General features: G+C 41.3%; 1 protein-coding gene across 1 annotated transcript in view; it reads right to left on the reverse strand.

Moving 5' to 3' along the window:
* Positions 1-14,241, reverse strand: part of ADAMTS12 (ADAM metallopeptidase with thrombospondin type 1 motif 12) — a 153,985-nt gene extending 139,744 nt beyond the window's left edge. The window contains exons 1-2 of the mRNA XM_008060631.1: positions 13,896-14,241; positions 3,584-3,945 (exon numbers count right to left, since the gene is read on the reverse strand). Coding sequence (XP_008058822.1) covers positions 3,584-3,945; positions 13,896-14,025 — 492 coding nt within the window. The 5' untranslated portion in view covers positions 14,026-14,241. The remainder of the gene's footprint in view (positions 1-3,583; positions 3,946-13,895) is intronic.
* Between the last annotated feature and the right edge of the window lie 6,500 nt (positions 14,242-20,741).

A 20,741-nucleotide genomic window follows, 5' to 3' on the forward strand; every position in this document is an offset into this window, starting at 1 on the left:
CTTCACAAAACTTCCCAAATGCTACCACTGCCTCTAGAAGTAATGAGGGTCTTGAAGCCTGCATGCCCTAGGCCTGCCATCCTGCGAATCTGAGTACAGGGTCATCCCTGAGAGAAAAGAAGAGGAACAATACTGGAGGTCAGACCCCCAAATACGCTTTTAGAAGTCAGATATAGGTCCCACCACTATCTTTTTGACTAGCACCACTCTAGGTGGATATTGGCAAATTTGGGCGCATGAGCAAATGAACTTGAAGCCAGCCAAGTGGTGTGTTCACAGAAAGGAAAGAAACTCTCTTGGCTTTTGGTACCTTTTTATAGCCATCCATTAAATGTCCAATTTTGTGTAAAACCTCCAAAATAATCCTAGTGGAGCTTTTCTGATGGTAAAAATCATTCAGTGATTTAGATGTAAAAATTTTCCATCATCTTAACTGCCACTTTGTACTTCTGTACTCCATAGGAATCTGGAATCTGAATCTGAAAATGCCCACATGATGGTATTCACTGCTCCGTAGGGCCATGTGAAATTGAAACAGTCTCGTATTCTATTTCCAAGCTGGGAATAATGCTAAATAGTACGCAATTCCCCTTAGAAAGCACAGAATGAAAGTAGGGAACAATTTGGTTGTACGCCCTTGGTTGCTCGTTAGAATCACCTGCGGAGGACTGCCACTTTAGAGTAATATTGGCCAATACCACCAATTAACACTCATTTTCCCTAATGCAATGGCTGGCAACATCTACTGCATGTTAGACTCTCCTATGGAGCTTTTAAAAATGCTAATGCCTAGGCTACACCCTCAAACCAACTAAATAAGAACATCTGGGGCTTGAAGCATGGATCCATTTTTAAAGCTTGCTAGGTGATCCTAGTGTTGAGCCAAGGTTAAGAACAACCATTCTACTCCAGGGCTTCTCAAACTTCAGTGGGCATCAGAATCTCCTGGAGAGTTTATTACAACATAGCTTCAAACAGACAAATCTATAGAGACAGAAAGTAGATTAGTGGTTCCCTAGGACAGAGGGAGAGATGGGGGGATTGGGAAGGGCTACAGGTTTCTTTTGGGGCTAATAAGAATGTTCTAAAATATATAGTGATGGTCATACAACTCTGAATACATTTAAAGCTGCTGAATACATTTAAGGCTATTGAATTGTACGAGTATACTTTAAGTGTATGAACTGTACATATGTGAATTATATCTCAATCAAGCCGCAAATACACACACACACACACACACACACACACACACACACACACGCATGCATGCACGCATGCACACACAGGTTTCTGCCCATCCCTAGAGATTCTGTTGCACTAGATCTAGAGTGAAGCCCATGGGTTTGTCTTTGTAATGAGCTCCCAAGTTGATAATGATTCTGCAGATCCACAGACCACACTGCTCCAGCCCACAGAAATGCACTGTGTTTAAACCTTCTAGCCTTTACAAGCATGATAATATTTCACTGCCAGGGGCTCTTTTGATGTCAGAGGCTCTTTCTTCTTTTCTCTTGACCATAGAGCATCAGGTGCCACTGATGCTTCCAGGGTTGTCTCATAGAAATGAGAGCCAGGATTGCAAAGGGAAGATGTGATGTGAACCCAGAATGAGCACCATGGAGCCAGGACATGTCCCCCAGTTCCACCAAGCACTGTATGGGGCCCAGAGAGAGGCAGAAAAAAGACAGGGCACCATTCTTGATTTTGTGTTATGATCTAAAGAGAGGGAAATGATAAATGCCTACATGTGAAAATCGGGATTTATAGAAAATGGCAAAGCAATTCATCCCAAGGTCCCTCGAAAAAAGTTAAACTGCTATAAAATGTTTACATGGACTTTTCTTGCAGTATTCCAGCAAAGCCAAACTGTACAGATACAAGGTAAGCAGAGTCCTCAATTACAAGAAACAGAAATTCTTAGCAAAATGGCAGTTACAATGAGAGGATTCACAACATGCACCTTCTATAGGAATGACAACGCCACTAGCAGTTTTGCTCAACAAACCAGTCCTGGTGCAGACTCCAAGGTAAATAACCTGGATTCCCCCACAACCGCCTTCAAAGCTCTGGAAAGTGATTCCCTCTGCAGTCACTCCCTAAGCACTGCCTCCTATTCAAACATGAGAAAAATCTCAAAAAATCTCAACAGAATTCCTAACCACTGTTTGCCATGCAGTTTGCTAGTTGGGCGGTCACCATTGCTGCTGCTAGAAGTAAGGGGAAACAAAAGGACCACACTTAAAAAAAATACAGAACTGAAATTTGAAAAATAAGCTAGGTCACATTTTGACATGTAACATAAAATAGTAGAAAGACTCGCACTCCAGTCTGGGCGACGGAGTGACACTCCAAATAAAAAAAAAATAGTAGAAAGACTCAGACTCAAATTAACATGTACAGTGAAGTTATTCTATACCTCCAAGCTTCCTCGTCTGCTAAAAAGGGGAGAAGGCACAATATACAAACCGCATCATAAACCATACGTTATATATTTCAGTTCCTGGCATATTAGAATAATAAAAAAATAATAACAGGAGCCGATAGTCATTGAGTGTTTATTATTTATTAAGTACTCTTCTAAGATTTATATCTGTATTGTGTAGAGGGTATGTATTATGTAGGTTGTATGTATTTATGTATGTATTGTGCAGATTATATGTATCATGCAGATTGTATGTCTGTATTATGAAGATTAAAGAATGTGTATATATACATATATATTAAATAAATGTGTATATATACACACACATATACATACACATTTAATCTTCACAATACTCTATTACAGAAATCAGCAAACTTCTTCTGTGAAGACCAAATGACATATATTGCCGGGTTCGCAGGCCATACAAGTCCCCATCCAACTATTCAGTTCTGCTGTTGTGGTTCAAAAGCAGCTATAGACAAAATGGAAACACATGGGCATATCTGTCTTTCCATAAAAATGTGTTTATAAAAACAAGAGGCCTGTGGATTATAGTCTGACAAACCTTGCTCCATGAGGCACGTATTATCATCATCTTCATTTTACAGATGAGAAAACAGAAGCACAAAAGGATCAAATGACAGCCCGAGGTCCCTCATGAAAACCACCCTCAAATGGGGGTGGTTTTGTGTTTGCTGCTGCCAGGGGTCTTAGGAAGTACACAGTCAACTATTACACCATAGCAGCTGCTGATATCACCATCACCACAAGTAAGACTCTCACTCAGTCCAAATCCAGGTTTTGCTAACTCAAAATATGCTGGCTGGCCAGTCAGTCAACAGTACACTCAGAGCTGCCTCAGAGGTTGAAAAGCCAATTCAAATCCTCCCTCTTCTTCCCTCTCCCGCCCCAACATTTGCGGCTGGAGTTCTCTCCTCTCTGCCTCCTCTAAGCTCTCAGTGCCTTATTCTCTGTACCTTCCAAATTGATCTTTTATTTACTATATGCATTCTCCCCAACCACTTTAGAGGCCAGGATCAGCACATCACAGGGGTTCAACTCCCACATGTCAATGCTTCTGTGAATCTGTTAGTAGCTGGATGACAGGCAGAGACTCTAGGGACCTGTGGCAGAGAAGGGAGATAACACACTCACCAGTCCATGGCAGGCACTGAGGGCTGCCGTCCCGACTCTGGTGCCCTGCTGCAGAACTGCACCCCTGAGATGGCAGTGGGGGACAGAGGACTCCATCATCTTTACATTCGAGAGGTTTCCATATCTCTTCTCCACGATGTAGCTATTGGAAAGAAATCCTCGATTGACAGTCAAGTTGAAAAACAGGTCCTTCTCTTCATGAGAAATCCTGTAGTACACCCGGTCCTCCGAGCCATCCAAATCTCTCTTCCTCCTGCTGCTCATGATAGAATGGTGCAAGCCATATGACAAAAAATGCCCTCGGGCATCTACTTGGACAGGACCTACCATGTGGTATTCCGGCAAGGTCTTAAGAAAATGCTCTGAAAGAAAAGGAGACACAGACGAAAACTGAGACAGATCCAAGCTGAGTCTGTAACAAAGCAAACCCACTTCCATTTGGAACTTAGAGTCTAGCTTTTTGATTGCAAAATTCCACTGCTGACTTGAAGTTTAGAGGTCTTTTACACCCTGCAAATACTGTTAACGTTAAATTCCCAAAACAACTCAAATTTACATGGTGCTCCCTCCACAGTCATATGTAGTAGTCTGAGATGACACTAAGGTGTACAGCTCTGGCTATCAGGTGTTTCACCAGAGATAAATTAAGATGAAAATTAATTCCTGAGGAAAGGTAGGGGCAAGAGCCAAAGAAGGAGCAGGATACTTTCAAGTTTAGGGTTCATTAATACACATCACAGAGCTTCACTGTTCATGATAAAGAGCTTGAATGCCTTAGGAACATCCCGTCAAGTTAGGTTACAGGGGAAATACTACAAAAACAGCGAACCCATCATATACACACAGACAAGCCTCACCCCAGTTATAGCATAAGAGTGTTCTATAATGAAGCAAAGAGTGCTTAAAGGAACTTGGATTGTTCTAAAGCTTACAAAAGACACATAATAAAATGATAAGGGAACATGTTAGGATCCGAGTCATTGACTAAAAATATGAAAATTGCCACTTTAAAGATGCAAAGCAGGAATATTTGTTCCTTCCACACACCAGAACATGTATACTTTCTGACTTGCCCAAAATTTTTTTTTTGAGAAAGTGGGATTTATTAAGAAGACAAAAAAGTACCCACAGTAGAAGAAGACCTGAAAAAAAGTTGTCCTTGACTCAAAAAACAACAAATGCTGGAGAGAATGTGCTCTACACTTCTACACTGTTGGTGGTAGTGTAAAATAGTACAGCTCTGTGAAAAACAGCATGACAATTCCTAAAAGATCTATTAATCGACCTTCCATATGATCCCACAATCCCCTTCCTAGGAATATACCCAGAGGAACTCAAATCACTCTTTAAAAAAGATATCTGCACACGTATGCTTATTGCAGCATTATTCACAATAGTGAACACATGGAACTAACCTTGCTGACCATCGAAAGAGAACTGGATTTTAAAAATGTGATACATATACATGATGGAATATTATATAGTCATAAAGAAGAACAAAATTATGAACTTCTCAGCAACTTGGATGAACTTAGAGTCTATAATACAAGTGATCTATCACAGAAACAAAGAACTGAGTACCACATGTTCTCACTCATAAGCAGACTTTAAACAATTATCATAATACCATAAGAAAGGGATTGGCAATAGTGGGAAACTGCCAGGGGAGAGGAGGCACACCTCATCACAAGGGTTTCTGCATAATGAACATTTGTATACCTAACCCTGAATTGTACTCCACATCTTTAAAATTAAAAAACAAACCAATAAATAAAAAGAAACTAAAAAAAAAAAAAAAGACATCCAAATTAAATCTCCACCACTACATCCTTATTTTGATGTTTGAGAATAACAAAGGATCTAATCAGCAGGGAATCAGTCATCAATCAGGATGACAGATTGCTTAAAGAAAACCTTGGGGAGACACCTTTATTAACAAGGGTGCCTGAACGATGCACATTTGTATACCTAACCCTTAACTGTATCCCACAATTTTATAATAAAAAAATGTTTAATAAAAAAAGAAAAGAAAACCACTAATCATTTAGTAAGATAAACCAATCAGTTGCTTCAAACAAAAAGAAAAGATTCTACTTGCCACTCTATTTGCCACCTTCTCACTGTCCCCGTTGCACATTCTGAGTTGCTTATACTTTGCTCAAGTTACTTCTGTTGCAACTATACTGTCTTTTGTGTTCTATCAAGATCCTGTTTATGCATCAAAGTCCCAACTCAAATTCTTCGTCTTCATTCTCCTAATGACCCTAGTTGAAGTTATCTTCCCTTCCCCTGAACCTTCATGCTTTTACATTCTGTACCTCCCAGTACAGCTTTATTTTACACTGCCTTTTGTTTATTACACTATTTATCGCCAAATCCTTTAAATTCAGAATCTTGCACATCACAGGTTTTCGGTTCATAAGTGTTGCTGTGCCAGTGAACATGTTTGTAACTGATTAATTAAAATAACTGGACTTGATGGTGTACAGGTGTACAATTATAAGAGAGCATTTTTTAGTAGACAACTGCCTTCAAACACACTTTGTGGAATTGTTTTCTCTCTGCCTTGGATGAAATATGGGGCAAAACAGAGTTTTCACACTCAGGAAAACTGTGAACTAACAAACTGTCTCAATGTTTGGGTATAAAAAGCCTAATGCAGCAGTTAGGCACAACAGATGACACAGAAACATGAGCAAATCTTTAAAGCAATGCTCAATGATAAATAAGAAACAAGTTCATGCAGCACTATTAACATGAATGGAAAATATACACACACCAAAACAATAATAAAAAGTTTGCCAGAACACACAAGAAAAGGAATACATATGGAACCCATTAAAATAGTTTTCCATGGGGAGAAATGGGAGTGGAGAGTGTGAACAAAAATGCATAAATACATGAAACAAAAAAGGGGTTTGCACAAATTAATGATACTAGTGTACCATGAACTGAGGAATATAATTCAGACCTCTCTCCCGTCCATTCACTCCCCAAGACATGTCTGGGCCAGTCTGGTATTGGAGTATCTTCCAAGTCCAGGTCTAACTGAAGACAGATATGATGGAGTGGATGAGACGGATATAGTCAGCTCCTGTAGGATTTTTCTTTCGCTGCCCTTCTCTGTCTTTTCAAGGGTTGCAGTAAGGAAAGAAGTGTGGAGCAGAAAAGTCTTATTCAGCTGGGTAGAACTGTCATCTGGCAATGGTGATTCATGTGTGGCCAATGTCCAGATGCTGAATAATCATAGCAATTATGCAGAAACATGGAAACAATAGGATGTAACAATAAAAAGGTAATAAATAATAAGTATGTCTCCACCATAAGTGCAACTTAGATACGAGAGGAGACTCCAAAAAAACTGGAATTATCTTTTGGAGGGCTCTCAGAATTTGTTCCTCTAGTTTTTATCTGGAAGTTTTGAATAGGTTACATCACAACTGGTGGAAGAAATGTCCCAAGTTTTGGCACACACATAAGTGGTTCTTCTACCATGACAATGCACCTGCCCACGTTGAGCGTTCAGAAGTTTTTGACCAAAAATGCCATGACCTCATCTCCCACCCTGCCTATTCAACCAATCTCACCCCAGCAACTTTTTTGTTTTGTTTCCCAATGAAAAAGTTATCAAAGGGAAATGTTTTGCTGATGTGGCAGAGGTGAAACAAAAAACAGCAGAAGCACTAAAAGGGATCAAAATTGATGAGTTCAAAACTGTTTTGAGTAGTGGAGGAAAGCATCTTGATTAGGTGTATTGCATCAAACAGTCCTTTGAAGGTGACTGAAGTTTAAACATGTAAGAGCAAATATACAATCAATTTTTCTATAGTAAATTCCTGGTATCTTGAGTTCCCCTCATATATATGTACATATATAGTCACAAGAACAAAGCCTTTGAGATAATGCGTGGAAGTGAAATTTGTTCTAATGGTGAGATTTGGGGTGTCGTTTTTCCTTTTGAAATTTGTATTTCTTATGTTGTTTTTCCCAATTAACAATAAATAGGTGAAGAGGACTTGATGGGAAAGTAAAGGATGCCAACATTCATGGTATTAAGGTAGTCTGATACCAGTGGCTCCCAGGTCCCTGCTGACTGTGCCCATCATAGCTAGCTATGCCCCTTGGGAAGAATCAACCTTGTAGAAGGCATCCTTTGGCCCTAAGATGAAATTCAATGAAGAGGAGGTAAAACAGTGACAATATAGCATGGGGTCCTCTCAAGCAACACAAAAGGAAAATGAGTTTGGAGAAACAGGTCAGTAGGCAGGAGGGAAGGGCGTAAGAAAAAACAGGCCAGAGGGTAGAGGCAGCCTTAAATAGCAGGCTAGTTATTCTTTCTGCAGTGTATGGCCATCGTGGCCATCCAACAGAGAGAAATGACAACTCCAGACCTGAGTTAGAACCACAGTAGAGGAGTTATTTAAATTTATTTAGAGAACAATACATCTTTTTCCATAAATTTCCTTACTTAAAATATCTCTTTTAGGGACTACTTCTGAAGATACATCTCAAAGATTTAAACATGATTTTTTTTGAGACAAGATCTCGCTCTGTTGCCAAGTATCACTGGAGTGTGGTAGCACAATCATAGCTCACTGTAGCCTCCAACTCCTTGGGCTTAAGCGATCCTCCCACCTAGCCTCCCAAGTAGCTGGGACTACAGGCACATGCCACCATGCCTAACTAATTTTTTTAATTGTTTTAGTAGAAACGGGGGTCTCGTTATGTTGCCCAGGCTGGTCTCAAACTCCTGGCCTCAAGCAATCTGCCAAAGGACTGAGATTACAGGCGTGAGCCACAGCACCCAGCATAAACATGATTTTTTTCAAAGTATAACATGAAAGACTAAAGCTTGCCTAAGACCCAGCACTTATTGACGGAAGAATAAAAGAGCAAACAAATTTACAAATTTTGACCTAGTTGCTTTCGATTGAATGGATTTTTAAGAGAGCCAACTTAAGTTGGCTATATAATAATATAAAAATAATAATTATAGTAACTGTGTAATGCACACTTGCTATAAACCAGGTTCCATAAGTCTTCCCTCATTCAACACTTAAAACAACTCTATGATACAGAGGCAGTCATTTTCCTCATTTCACAGATAAGGAAACCAAGTCTAAGGAGTCATTATGTGACATTATACTACATGACTTGGCTTGTAGCCCTGTGCTTCCTACTTCAAAATCATATTTGGGCCACTGCACTTCAAGTAACTAAAGAAGACTGAGCTCAGGGGTTCGAGAACAGCCTAGGCAACTTGGTGAAAATTTGTCTCTACAATAAATCAAAAAAATTAATCGGGCATGGTGGTGCATGCCTGTAGTTCCAGCTACTTGGAAGGCTGAGGCAGGATTGCCAGAGCCCAGAGGCTGTGGTGGCCATGAGTGTACCACTGCATGCACTCCAGCCTGGGCAAGAAAGTGAGACACCAACTCAATAAAACCAGAAGAGCAATTGTCCTTGGCAGACAGCATAACTGAGTCAGAGGTAATAACAGCGTCCTAGGGATGATGAAAAAGAACTGCTTGGTTTCTTTATGCCTCAATTTGCTCAACAATAATTGTCTTTTTATCGGGCAGAGCCATAGGGGATAAGATCAGTTTTCCCACTTGATCTGATTGCAAAGAAAGTAGCTAAGCCATGGCAGCTCATAAAAAGAAACCACAGATTTGATATTTTGTGTTAATTACAATAAGCTATACGGTCAGCAGGTTCGTTATCAGAGAGTGGGTGACCAAATCCAACCTTCTGTGGCATATTTTACAACTATGAGGGGATCAATACAAATGCTTCACAACATTCCAACATATGTACATTTCTAGAATTAAAAAATACAGTTGTATTTTTATGCTTACAGAGTGTGGTTTTATGTTGGCAGCCCAACCACAGTTGCCTCATCTGTACAACGGGCATAATCATAATAGTATCTGCATCCTAGGCTGGTTATGAGGCTCCAATGTATTCAAATCTTAAAGAGATTTAAAATAGTGCTTGACAAATAATATTCATTAGCTAAACACTAGCATTGATGGTATTTTGTTTTTAGTTTTTGTTTTGAATTGGAGTCTCACTCTGTCCCCCAGGCAGGAGTGCAGTGGCACATTCACAGACATCCCAGCATAGACCTGCTGGGCTCTGGTGATCCTTCCGCCTCAACCTTCCAAGTAGCCAGAACTACAGGCATGCACTACCATACCTGGCTAATTTTTTATTTTTACTGTAGAGATGAGGTCTCACCAAGTTGCCCGGGCTAGTCACAAACCCACAGGCTCAAGCAATCCACTCGCCATGGCCTCTCAAAGTGCTGGGATTACAGGCTGAGCCACCGAGCCTAGCTGCATTGATGGTATTAAAGCTAGAAACCTGGCCTCCAGGGAGCACTGAGGAAATAAATATCTATAACCCTCAAGCAGATACAAGGGAGAGATTCACACTCACCTTGGTCTTCTCTCAGTGGGTGTTTAGTTTGGCAGATTAGTTAGCTCTAATCTCAGTCAACAGAAAGCAGAACTCAGAGGAGATATGACAAGGATAGAGAAATAGGTGCCACAGTTCTCAAGGGAGGTATTACTAATCCTGTTCTTCATCGAGCCTCATCTCAGTAAAGTGAGGGGGGAGGATTTGCACCTTGGGAATCTGACCCCAGAGCCCACACTCCTAAACTCTGCCCTCACTGCATCTTGAGGGTCTATCACTGAGCACCAGATGTCAAGGTGGATTGTCAATAAGCCGGGGGGTGGGGCATGGGCAGGGGTCAGGGGCTGGGACACATGGAAGTTACATCACAACCTGCACTAGAGTTTGTAGAAATAAATTATAAGCACTGAAAACTTTGATTTGCCTTGCTTAAAATTATATTTGAAACTATAGGTTACAAGTTTTCATTGGTACTTCATGAGAAACTTTGAGTGATGCCAGTTAGCACAAGTGTTTTTGAAAATACAAAACAAGAGATCTTTTATCCTCATCTTAGAAAGAAAGGAAAGGTAAGAGAATATCTCCCTATTAGTATTTATAATGTTTAAGGTTAAATTTATGGTTATTCTTTTTGTATAGAACACTTCTCAAATTTGCACATCATCCTTGAACAGGGGCCATGCTAATTTTCTCTGTATCATTTCAATTTTAGTATATGTGCTGCCAAAGCGAGCAAAATCTGGACTTATTCTTTATATTTATTTCTGCCTTAGAGAATAATTGAATTTCTAAGAGTCCTTACTTAAAAAGGTAATGAAATTCCTAAAATAGCCAGAGTTGTTTTTTTTTCATAATTGTCTTCCATGTAAGATCATTGTGACCTTACAAATGTATTTTCATTCTAGAAATGTACATATGTTGAAATGTCATGAATCATCGTGTTGACCTCCTCATAGTTGTAAAATATGCCACAGAAGGTTGGATTTGCTCACCCACTCTATGATAACTAACTTGCTGACTATGTAACTTATTGTAATTAACACAAAATAACAATCTGTAAGGGTTTGTTTTTTGTTTTCACAATATAAGAATATCTGAAACCATTTCCTCCTTGCAGAATTTTTTTTTTTTTTTTTTTGCAAGTAGAATAAATGATTAAAACATTTGTCTTGAAACACTACAATACTCCCTCTGTTTATTGCACAAGCCTGGAGCACATCTCTGACGTGGAGTAAAGTGCCTGCCCTGTTGATTTCACAGAGTTGTCCGGAGCAAAACAGATCATGGAATTGACTGGTACCTTGTATACAGTACATGTATAAGTAAACCTAAGGTGATATGATTGGCTGTAGGAGAGAGGCAGTTACGTTGTGTGCAAGATTAATATTCCTGTTGTTCTGATACTTGATTGTGAACCAAGAAATCTTGTGGAAGTCACAGCACATTCTTACATCACAAATGAGCAATGTGGAAAGAATACTGGGCAGAGTTAGTCAAACAGTTTGCTTATAGTCCCAGAAAGGGTTGGATTTATCTCCATATTTCTAACATCCTGACTCCGCCTAACTATTTTGGAACTAGAAGGAACCTAGTGTCTGAATCTGTCTCTAGCTGTGGAACCATTTACAAATCCCTTCACATTCCAGTGAAGTGGCGTTTAGTAGATGTTCAATGAATATGTTGACTTAACTGACACCCTGGATCTCTTGTTCCTCATCTGCAAAAATAAGAATGGGTGAGATGATCTCTGGAGTAACTTGAAAGTTTCAGAACTTGGGTGCAATTCAAAATCTGTTGTCAGAGTAGAAATGGAAGTCTAGGAAGATTGGCTAACTGTGAAGTTGCTGGATGTTCATTTGGAGGGAAAACCCAGGTCACTCCAGTTCCAGACAGCCTCAGCATTTCATTCTCTACTAGTCTGCCCTCACCCATCCCCGCTCCTGTTTCCCACTGCCCCCCTTAGTTCTAAATGGTAGTCTGCTTATGAATTTCTCCTTTGCACCAAATGTGGATTATTTGCAAATTCACTAGTGAATTGATTAAGATTGGTGAAAGGCTTTTAAAAACTGAAGTTATTTTTAAACCTAGCTAAATATGCATCAATAATCAGGAATATTTTACAACTATTTTTGAATATAGGATTTTGAATATAGTCCTAAAGGTGACTGGGGAAAATAACCAAAATCTCACTTTCCAGAGAGGAAAAACAAGGCCTAGTGGTGTTTGCTCCACACCAAGTTGAACTCCCTTACAAAGAAGATGTGGAGCAAGCAGAGCTGAAAACCAGCCCAGGAGAATGTGTCTTTGAACCAAATCATCTCCAAATGCCCTGGGAAGTGCTTGCAGGCTTTGTTTGTGCTGCCCCAGAAGAGAGATTTTTCACAAAGGGACTGTTTTTCAAAGAACAACAAGCGCTGCTATTTTAAACTTGGGGGTGGGAGATTGTATCTGGAACGTTTACACAAGGGAGTGTTGGCTGATTGACATCTAACCCCAGTGTTTGCCGGCTCCAGCTTCCAAGTAAAGCAAAGGCAGAGACTTGCTTCTGATGGCTCTCGAAGCCGCAGCAGATGAGTTCTCTAGCTGTATTTGACCTTTGCAACGTGGACTGAAAACCCTGCCTAGAAATCCTAAACAGGGACAGGTTGGTGATGTGTGTTACCCTAGGGGCCCTGGGAATGAGAGGGATGTCAGAAAGCTAAGGGGGACACTTCCTGAGACTTGAGCCCAGTCAGCAAACACAGGACTTAATGGATGTTAACTCAGTGGTCTGCAAACGTGTGTGTGCGTGCGCGCATGTGTGTGTGCGTGCACGCGAGTGTGAGAGTGTGAGAGTGTGTGTGTGTGTGTGTGTGTGTGTGTGATCCTATTATTGCTATTGGGCAGTGTTATATGATTCTAAGAGTCAAGCTACCTTGCTCCACCATTGACTGGGCTTACAAATTCTACAAGCTTCAGCTTTCTCATCTGTACAGCAGGGACAGTAACAATGGGACCTGCAACCCAGAAGGCTGTTGTCAGTGGTCAGATGGGCTGATACATCGAGTGCCACGTGGGCCATCACTGCTGCTAGGACTGTTGTCCCCCCCCCAGAGGCACAATGAACTCCTCACCATACAAGACAGTGTCGCTGACCCTTCCAAGACCAAAAAAAAGAGCAGAGGCAACAGTACTTCTCTGCTCCAGGTGATAGGCTTAAAAGAATAATAATAACAAAAATAAAACTGTGCACAACTCCTTCAATGCCTTCTATAACACTACAGGTTTCATGAAATTCAGAAAGAGAAACAGCCAGCAGTGATCAGCCAGGCAGGACAGGGAAAAGTGAGCCCCTGCAGAGGTAAATTTCCCCCCAAAGGGTTGTTATTTTTAAAACACAATCCTAAATCTTTCCAGGAAACCCAAACACAGCCAAGTGCGCTCAGTAGGGGGGTGGAATCACATTTCTCCTTTCCCGACCAGAAGTTTGAAACTAACTAGAAACACTGCAATGACTGCCAGTGACTAGTTGAAACTTTTAAAAATAATAATAATTTTCCATGTTCAGAATCTGGAAAACAGGGGGTTGAAACTGTGCAGCATTCAAAGAGGAGACAAAAGAGAATGAGAGAGGTTACTGGCTACCTCTTAGGTCTTTCAAAGACTGCAGTGTCATCCCTGTAAAAGAGGCAGCCAGAGCGAGGTACTCTCCTTTCAGGGAGAATGAAGGAATCACCACCTTAAATACTGAATTCTGAGAAAGCCTAGGTAGCGGAGCGCCCAGCCGGGACTTCCTCCCAAACGGCTTTGCAGAGTTCAGTGCTGCCGAGTGGGGGAAGGGAAAAGGGAGCAACCAAGCTCCCGCATGTCTTACCCCCACTGTTTTGAAAAGAAAGAAAGAAAAGCCACTGACCTTGCCTCCTGTCCGGGAAGCGAACCGGGCCTGGCTGAGGCTGTCTCCCATGGCACAGCGCCCCAAAATTAAGGAGCTGAGCCACCACGGAGAGGTTTGCAAGCCAGCAGCTCCTCTGGGCACATGGCATGATTCAGTAGCTGGGGAGAAGAAAAGTCAAAAAAGTTTTAGACCTCAGCTCCAGAAATCAAGTCCTCGCCTGAGGTCGAGCAGGCAGATGCCGGGGTGCATGGTCCAGGAGCGAGGGGACAGCGGCTGCAAAGTTGCCGGCGATTTCCCTTTGCTTTTTTAAGCAGAAAGGATCTAGACACCTTTTTCTCCCCTCCCTCCTCCCGAAAGGGAAGTGATCCAGCTGACAGTGTCTGCTTTCGGCGGGGTGTGGGATGGGTCGGGGCGGGAGGGCGCAGCCCACCCGGATCCCCAGCCCTCCGCCTTCCGCACGCCCCGCGGCCTCGCGGCCAGCGCTGTGCATCTTCCTCCGGGAATCCCACCCCCGCGCTGCCCCTGCCCCGCCCAGAGCCCCGGGCCGAGCTGGCCGAGCCGGCCAAATAGGGGACACTCGGGAGAACCACCCTGGGCAGCACTCGAGAAAGCCGCAAGCGAGAGGCCCCCAGGCCAGTCCCCTCACCGGGCTGAAAACCAGGGGTAGAGAGCCGGGGGAGGGGTCCCCACTAACTCCATCCTCCCCAGCTCAGTACTGCCCCCCTCCCCCCTTCGCTGCTGCTCTCCCAGTTCTGGAACTTTCCCTGACATCGCTCTATCAAGACTCCTCACCCCCTCAGCCTGCTCTGGGATTCTCTTCCAGGGCAGGCTGAGGCTTCCACTGGAAAAACTGATAGGCGATTTCTCTCTCTGCCAAGTCACACAAAGGGAAATGGTGTGAGCTAATCTGCTAGTTTGACCCTGACAAGTCCCTTCATCTGGACAATGAGGTGACTGGAGCAAATGCCTGCGGGCCCCTCTGAGTCTGCAAGTCTCTACGGGCTTTTTTACCTCTATAACTCCATCTTTCCTAGCCCACCTACATGCAAAGGAAACTGGGGAGTGGAGGAAGTAACTCAGCCTAAGAAGGTGTTCCCCCTGTTTACCCAGTTTACCTGAAGAAGTTGTCCCTTCAAAGGACATTCATTCATTCAGAGGCTCGAGCTTTTACATCAGTGAGAGAATGGATGCCACAAACCAGGGCGTTTGCCAGGCATCCTGAGAATTTACTGGGTTAATCCAAGCCAAGATTTTTCACCTCTGGGCTGGAACAGGCCTCCTTACTCCATTCAGGAGGAATTTGGCCCAGATATTGAGTTTTCCCTGGCTGCCAGCCAACCACATGTGTTCAGCAAGAGGTTTGGGATACCAACTCACCCACCTTGCACCGGGACAGGGCCTCCAAGTCAACCGCAGTGGCCCAAGTGCAACATAATCCTCATAGGCCTGGGCTGAATAGTCTGAAGGACTTCAAACTGGTACGCGTAGACTTGAAGACTTTTCAAGGAATATGTGCTGGTTTCCTGTTGCTGCTATTATACATTATCATAAACTTAATGGCTTAAAACAACTCAAATGTATTATCTCACAGTTCTGGAGATCAGGTATTTGAAACGGGTCTCACTGGGCTACAACCAAGGAGTTAGCGCAACTGCATTTTTTTCTGGAAGCTCCAGGGAAAAATCTGTTTTCTTGCCCTTTCCAGCTTCTAGATGCTGCCCGAATTTCTTGCCTCCACATCTTCAAAGCCAACAATGTCCCCTTTGATTCTTTCTCACCTCCCATCACTCCGACTCTCTTCTTCTTCCCTTTTCATCTGAGTCTTACAAGGACCTTTGTGATTATATTAGGCTCATCCTGATTATCCAGGATAATCTCCTTATCTGCTGATGAGCAACCTTAATTCCATCTGCAACCTTAAATCCTCCTTGCCATGTAACAGAACATGGTGTTATATTATCACAGGGAAGTCAAAGAACCACTTTGAACCTCTTTTCTTCTTATATAAATATCAAGCAACACGATCATAAGTGGAGTCAAAAGAGATTCAAATACAACAGGCATGATGGCCTGACAGAAATTCATTTGCAAGGGCACCAAAGAGCCACTTCGGCTAGAACTCTTTTTGTTTCTTTTTCTTTCTTCCTCTTTCCCTTTTTCTTTACTTCCCTTCCACTCTCCCTTCCCATTCTTCTTTCTCTTCTCTTTATGCTCTTCCTCTTCCTTCTCTTCTTTTTTTCTTCTACTTCTCTTTCTTCTTTTAATAACAAGCAGGATCTCATCCAAAGGTTACGATCACTCTTATTCCCATGTCCTGGAGATTTGTCTCCCAGGCAGAAATCCAAAGAACTCTGGGGAACTGGTAAGGTCCACCAATATCAGGAATGATCAGGGATGATCCATTAAGCATTTTGCCTTTGCAGTTTAACCTCTGCAACTCTAATGGTATTTCCCTTATTCTTCATCAATTCACTATCAATTCTCCACCAATTCAAGATCATAACCAAGAATATCTATTATCCAGAAGTTATCCAAGACTAAAATGTTAAAATTATAAAATCCCACAAAAGCTTTGAACTGTTAGCCTGTTCAGACCTTCACCCAGTACCTTGGGTCTTCAGCCTAGTAAGAACTTCCAGTCCTTTGATCTCTCCATCTTTGGTTTTCTAATAAACAGCATCTCTCGGGTCTCAGTGCCTTCAACATCTCATATCTTCCTCATCAAAATCTAATTTTGTTTTACCCCACTGCTGATTTTCTCTGCTTTTGTTTTCAAGTGCAGTTGAAGAAACTTGCAGGATTGCACTATCGATTCAGACCTCCAACTTCAGTAAGTTCTCCACACGGTTCAGCATAAACATATATTTCACTATGCTTCCTAAAATTCCTCCTACTCTTTCCAGAATTTACAAAATACTTCCAAAGCTTGGAGTTTCCTCAGGGTAGAAAGAAGACTTAATTTTCCTTAATTTTTGTTCTGCTCAATGGGAAAAGGTAACAAATCTTGGTGACCAAGGTTGGCAACAGTTTAAAAAGCTGACTGACTACCTTTTTTGTCCACTATAGAGAGAAGAACTGTGAAACAAATCACTCCAAATCATCTGTGAGCTGATATAAACATGTTGCCCTAGAGGAAAAACTGCAAAACCCTGTAAGGTCTAGAGTTGAATGCTGGCTAACAACAACAAGCATTTATCACACACTGACTGCATAGTTGGTGCTGTACTAACCACTATATAACCACTGCTTTATTTTATCTTCATAAAAATATTATTTGGTAGATGCTAGAAGTATCATAATTTTATAGATGGGGAAACAGACACTGAAAGGTTAAATAATTTGCCTAAGATCACATGGCTATGAAATGGAAAACCAGAATGAAGTAGTAAAGTTCAGAGAAGTTAAGAAACTTAGTAAAGCCACTAAGTAGATTCAAAGATAGGTCTATTTCACATAAGGCCCTTGTAATGTCCTCATTCACAAAAAATGAAGGGGATTAGAATATTGACATACAGACATAAACAGAGTAACTTGGGTAGTGATTTAGTTTATTACGTATTTTCCATGTAAAAATACAAATTGTGACAAAAGATCTAAGATGCCTCACAAAGAGCTCCCTCTGTTTCATTAGCAAATAGGGACACAAAAACTTCTCATACTTTCCTAATAAACCCCTAGAAACACAAGGGATGGCTGAGGTTCAAGGAAAATTAGCTCAATGCATCTTGTAGAACTGTCATTAACCCTGGAAATATAAAAGAAACTGACAGCTACCCAAAAAGCCCTGAATTGGCCTCAGGAATCATAAATGAATATGCCACAAAAAAGACTTTATATCTGTTAATCCTGTCTAGATACCACCACTCCCACCTCCTAACAAAAATCATTACATCCATTCTTTTAACAGGACTTGTCCTCAGCCAAGTCAGAGGGAAGAAGGGAGAAAAGTCTACTCTAAGGTTTTCAAGAATAGTTTGACCTTAACTCCCCTTGGAAGTCAAAAGGCATTGTCTTCCAAAGTCATATATTTAAATGTTGTCTTTTTAATCTTTCTACAATCCTTGGAAGAAGATGGGAGTAGATGTTTGGTAACCCTCGGTAATGTCAATTCACTTTTATTCTTCCATCCAAGTGTATTAAATGTGTAACCGGATCAGTAATTAGCACTACCCACTCTGCACATCCTCAAGCCCCAGAGAATTTGCTTTTTTGGCTCAGTTTGAGGATTCTGGAATCCCTTCATTGCAGATTTTATAAAGTTACCTGGCTTTGCATTTAAGTAGATACTGTACTGGACCATTCTTCTAATGCTGTAGTTAATCAGTTTACTTAAAGAAACATTGACATGGCAATGCCCTTTTGAAAACCATGACTGAAAAGACTGTGGATCCTTGATTAATGAAACATACTATTGACTGAAGGAAAACAGCATACTCCAGAAATAATATATAGTATTTGGATCAAAATGCTACAGTAAATTGAAACCAATGTCAGTTTGTAGATCATCTTAAGCTGAATGAAATGTAACAGTGGCCGGGTACAGTGGCTCAAGTCTGTAATCCCAGCACTTTGGAAGACCAAGGTAAGGGGATTGCCTGAGCCCACAGGTTCGAGAACAGCCTGGGCAACTTGACAAGACCTCATCTCTACAATAAATCAAAAAATTAGCCAGGCATGGTAGTGTGTGCCTGTAGTTCCAGCACTTGGAAGGCTGAGGCCGGAGCCCAGCAAGTCGACTCTGGGGTGGCTATGAGTGTGCCACTGCACTCCAGCCTGGGCAATGACAGAGTGAGACACTGACTCAAAAATAATAATAATAATAATGTAACAGAGTACTCAAACTGAGCCAGAAAAGAAAACTAGGCATCACTGGGTTGGTGGAGGATGATTCACACAGGAAATTTGCCAGAGGGAACCCAAGTGAGATGAGAGATAAATAAGAAACAGCATGTTGAAAAGTGTCAGAAATGTAAACAGGGCAGCTATCATGGTCATACAGTGCATAGTGCCAGAGCCTGGAGCAGAGAGAAGAAGGCATCCAAATGAGAGGGGATGTCCTAGCACAAGGCAGTAAAATATAGCAGGGTGAGGAGAGAAGGGATGAGAGTGGCAACTGATGGTGGTGATTAGTTACATACAGAAACACTGATCAAATATGTACACATAGCAAGGAAATTGGAGTTGAGTTTCTCACTGCCAAAGAAGAGAAGTACAAATATGAAAAGAGAAAAAAATAGAATGAGTTGTTTAATGTTGGATTGGAACTCAAGACATTGATATGAACTCTAAGTTGCTGATGTATACATAGATGCATATAGAAATAAAGATATGTGTGCATCAATATTGTGTATATGTGTGTGTATATATACCTATATTCTCTAGACTGTCTGACTACTTGAGGATGTTAGAGTACTAATGCCCCAAAAGCAATGAGCACACCTGACCCTCCAGATCTTAGATTCTAAATTCCATTCTCTATACGGGGGAAGAATGGAGAAATGGCTGATTCTAAGGCTTGGGAAATAGAAGATATGCCTGAAACATTTTGTTACTTCTCAAAAATCAAGAAACTACTAAAAATAAGAGACATGTCAAAAGGGCAAAGGAGCTAGCATGAAAGGGCACCCATTGACCAAATATAGGAAAAGTTTAGCAGAAAATATATAATAATAGCAATAAATTTAGTCATATAATAAAATAATCCATAAATCCATCATGTTACAATTAGATAAATGAATAGAAAGGTTGATGAGAAATAGAAATTTGTATAATGTTAAAGTACATGCTTCCAAATATGTATTAATTATGAAGACAAAAATAATTCTGTAGCATGGAGAAGCTTCACAGACATTACCTTAATCAAGTTAACAACATAAACAAAGTCACTAATGTGGGAACCAAAAGCATGTGCTAACCTGATAGGATTCAATAAGAACAGCATTACCGAGACCAGCCCGGGCAACTTGGCGAAACCTCGTCTCTACAATAAATAAAAAATTAGCCAGGCGTGGCAGCATGTATCTGTAGTTCTGGTTCCTTGGAAAACTGAGGCAGAAGGATCGCCTGAGCCAGCAGGTCGATGCTGGGGTGGCCATGAGCATGCCACTGCACTCCAGCCTGGGCAACAGAGTGAGACTCCAATGAAGAAAGGAAGGGAGGGAGGGAGGGAAGGAAAAGAAGAAAAGAACAACATTACTTCTGTAATATCTTTGCCAAAGATACATAGTATTGTATCACTGTTAATTTTCTGATTGTGATGACTGTAGTTATGGAAGAATATCCCTGTTTGTTGGAGACATACATTAAAGTATTTGGAAGTGATGGGACATCTAGTTGACAGCTTACTCTCAAGTGATTGAGACTACAAAACATTATTTTTTTAACTCTATTTCCAACTTTTCTGTATGTTTGAAATTGTTCTGCCGGGCTCGATGGCTCAGCCTGTAATCCCGTGCCTTTGGGAGGCTGAGGTGAGTGGATTGCCTGAGCCCGCGGGTTCGAGACCCACCTGGGCAACTTGGTGAGACCTCATCTCTATAATAAATCAAAATGAGCCGGGCGTGGTAGCACGCACCTGTAGTTCCAGCTACTTGGAAGGCTGAGGCGGAAGGATTGCCGGAGCCCAGAAGGTTGAGGCTGTGGTGGCCGGGAGCGGCCACTGCACTACAGTCTGGGTGACAGAGTGAGACAAAAAAAAAAAAAAAATTGTTCTTTAATAAAAAAAAATCAAATGTCATACTTTGTTCTCATTCTTTGTCTAATTTAACACTTGGTAGAAATGCTATAGAATAATATAATCCTGACACATATGAGAGATCTCCAAAAAACCAAATTTTTTTTTTTTTTTTTTTTTTTTTTTTTTAA

The sequence above is a fragment of the Carlito syrichta genome, unplaced genomic scaffold (genome assembly GCF_000164805.1).
Source record: "Carlito syrichta isolate Samal-C Ts95f unplaced genomic scaffold, Tarsius_syrichta-2.0.1 Scaffold304682, whole genome shotgun sequence".
NCBI classification, from domain to species: domain Eukaryota; kingdom Metazoa; phylum Chordata; class Mammalia; order Primates; family Tarsiidae; genus Carlito; species Carlito syrichta.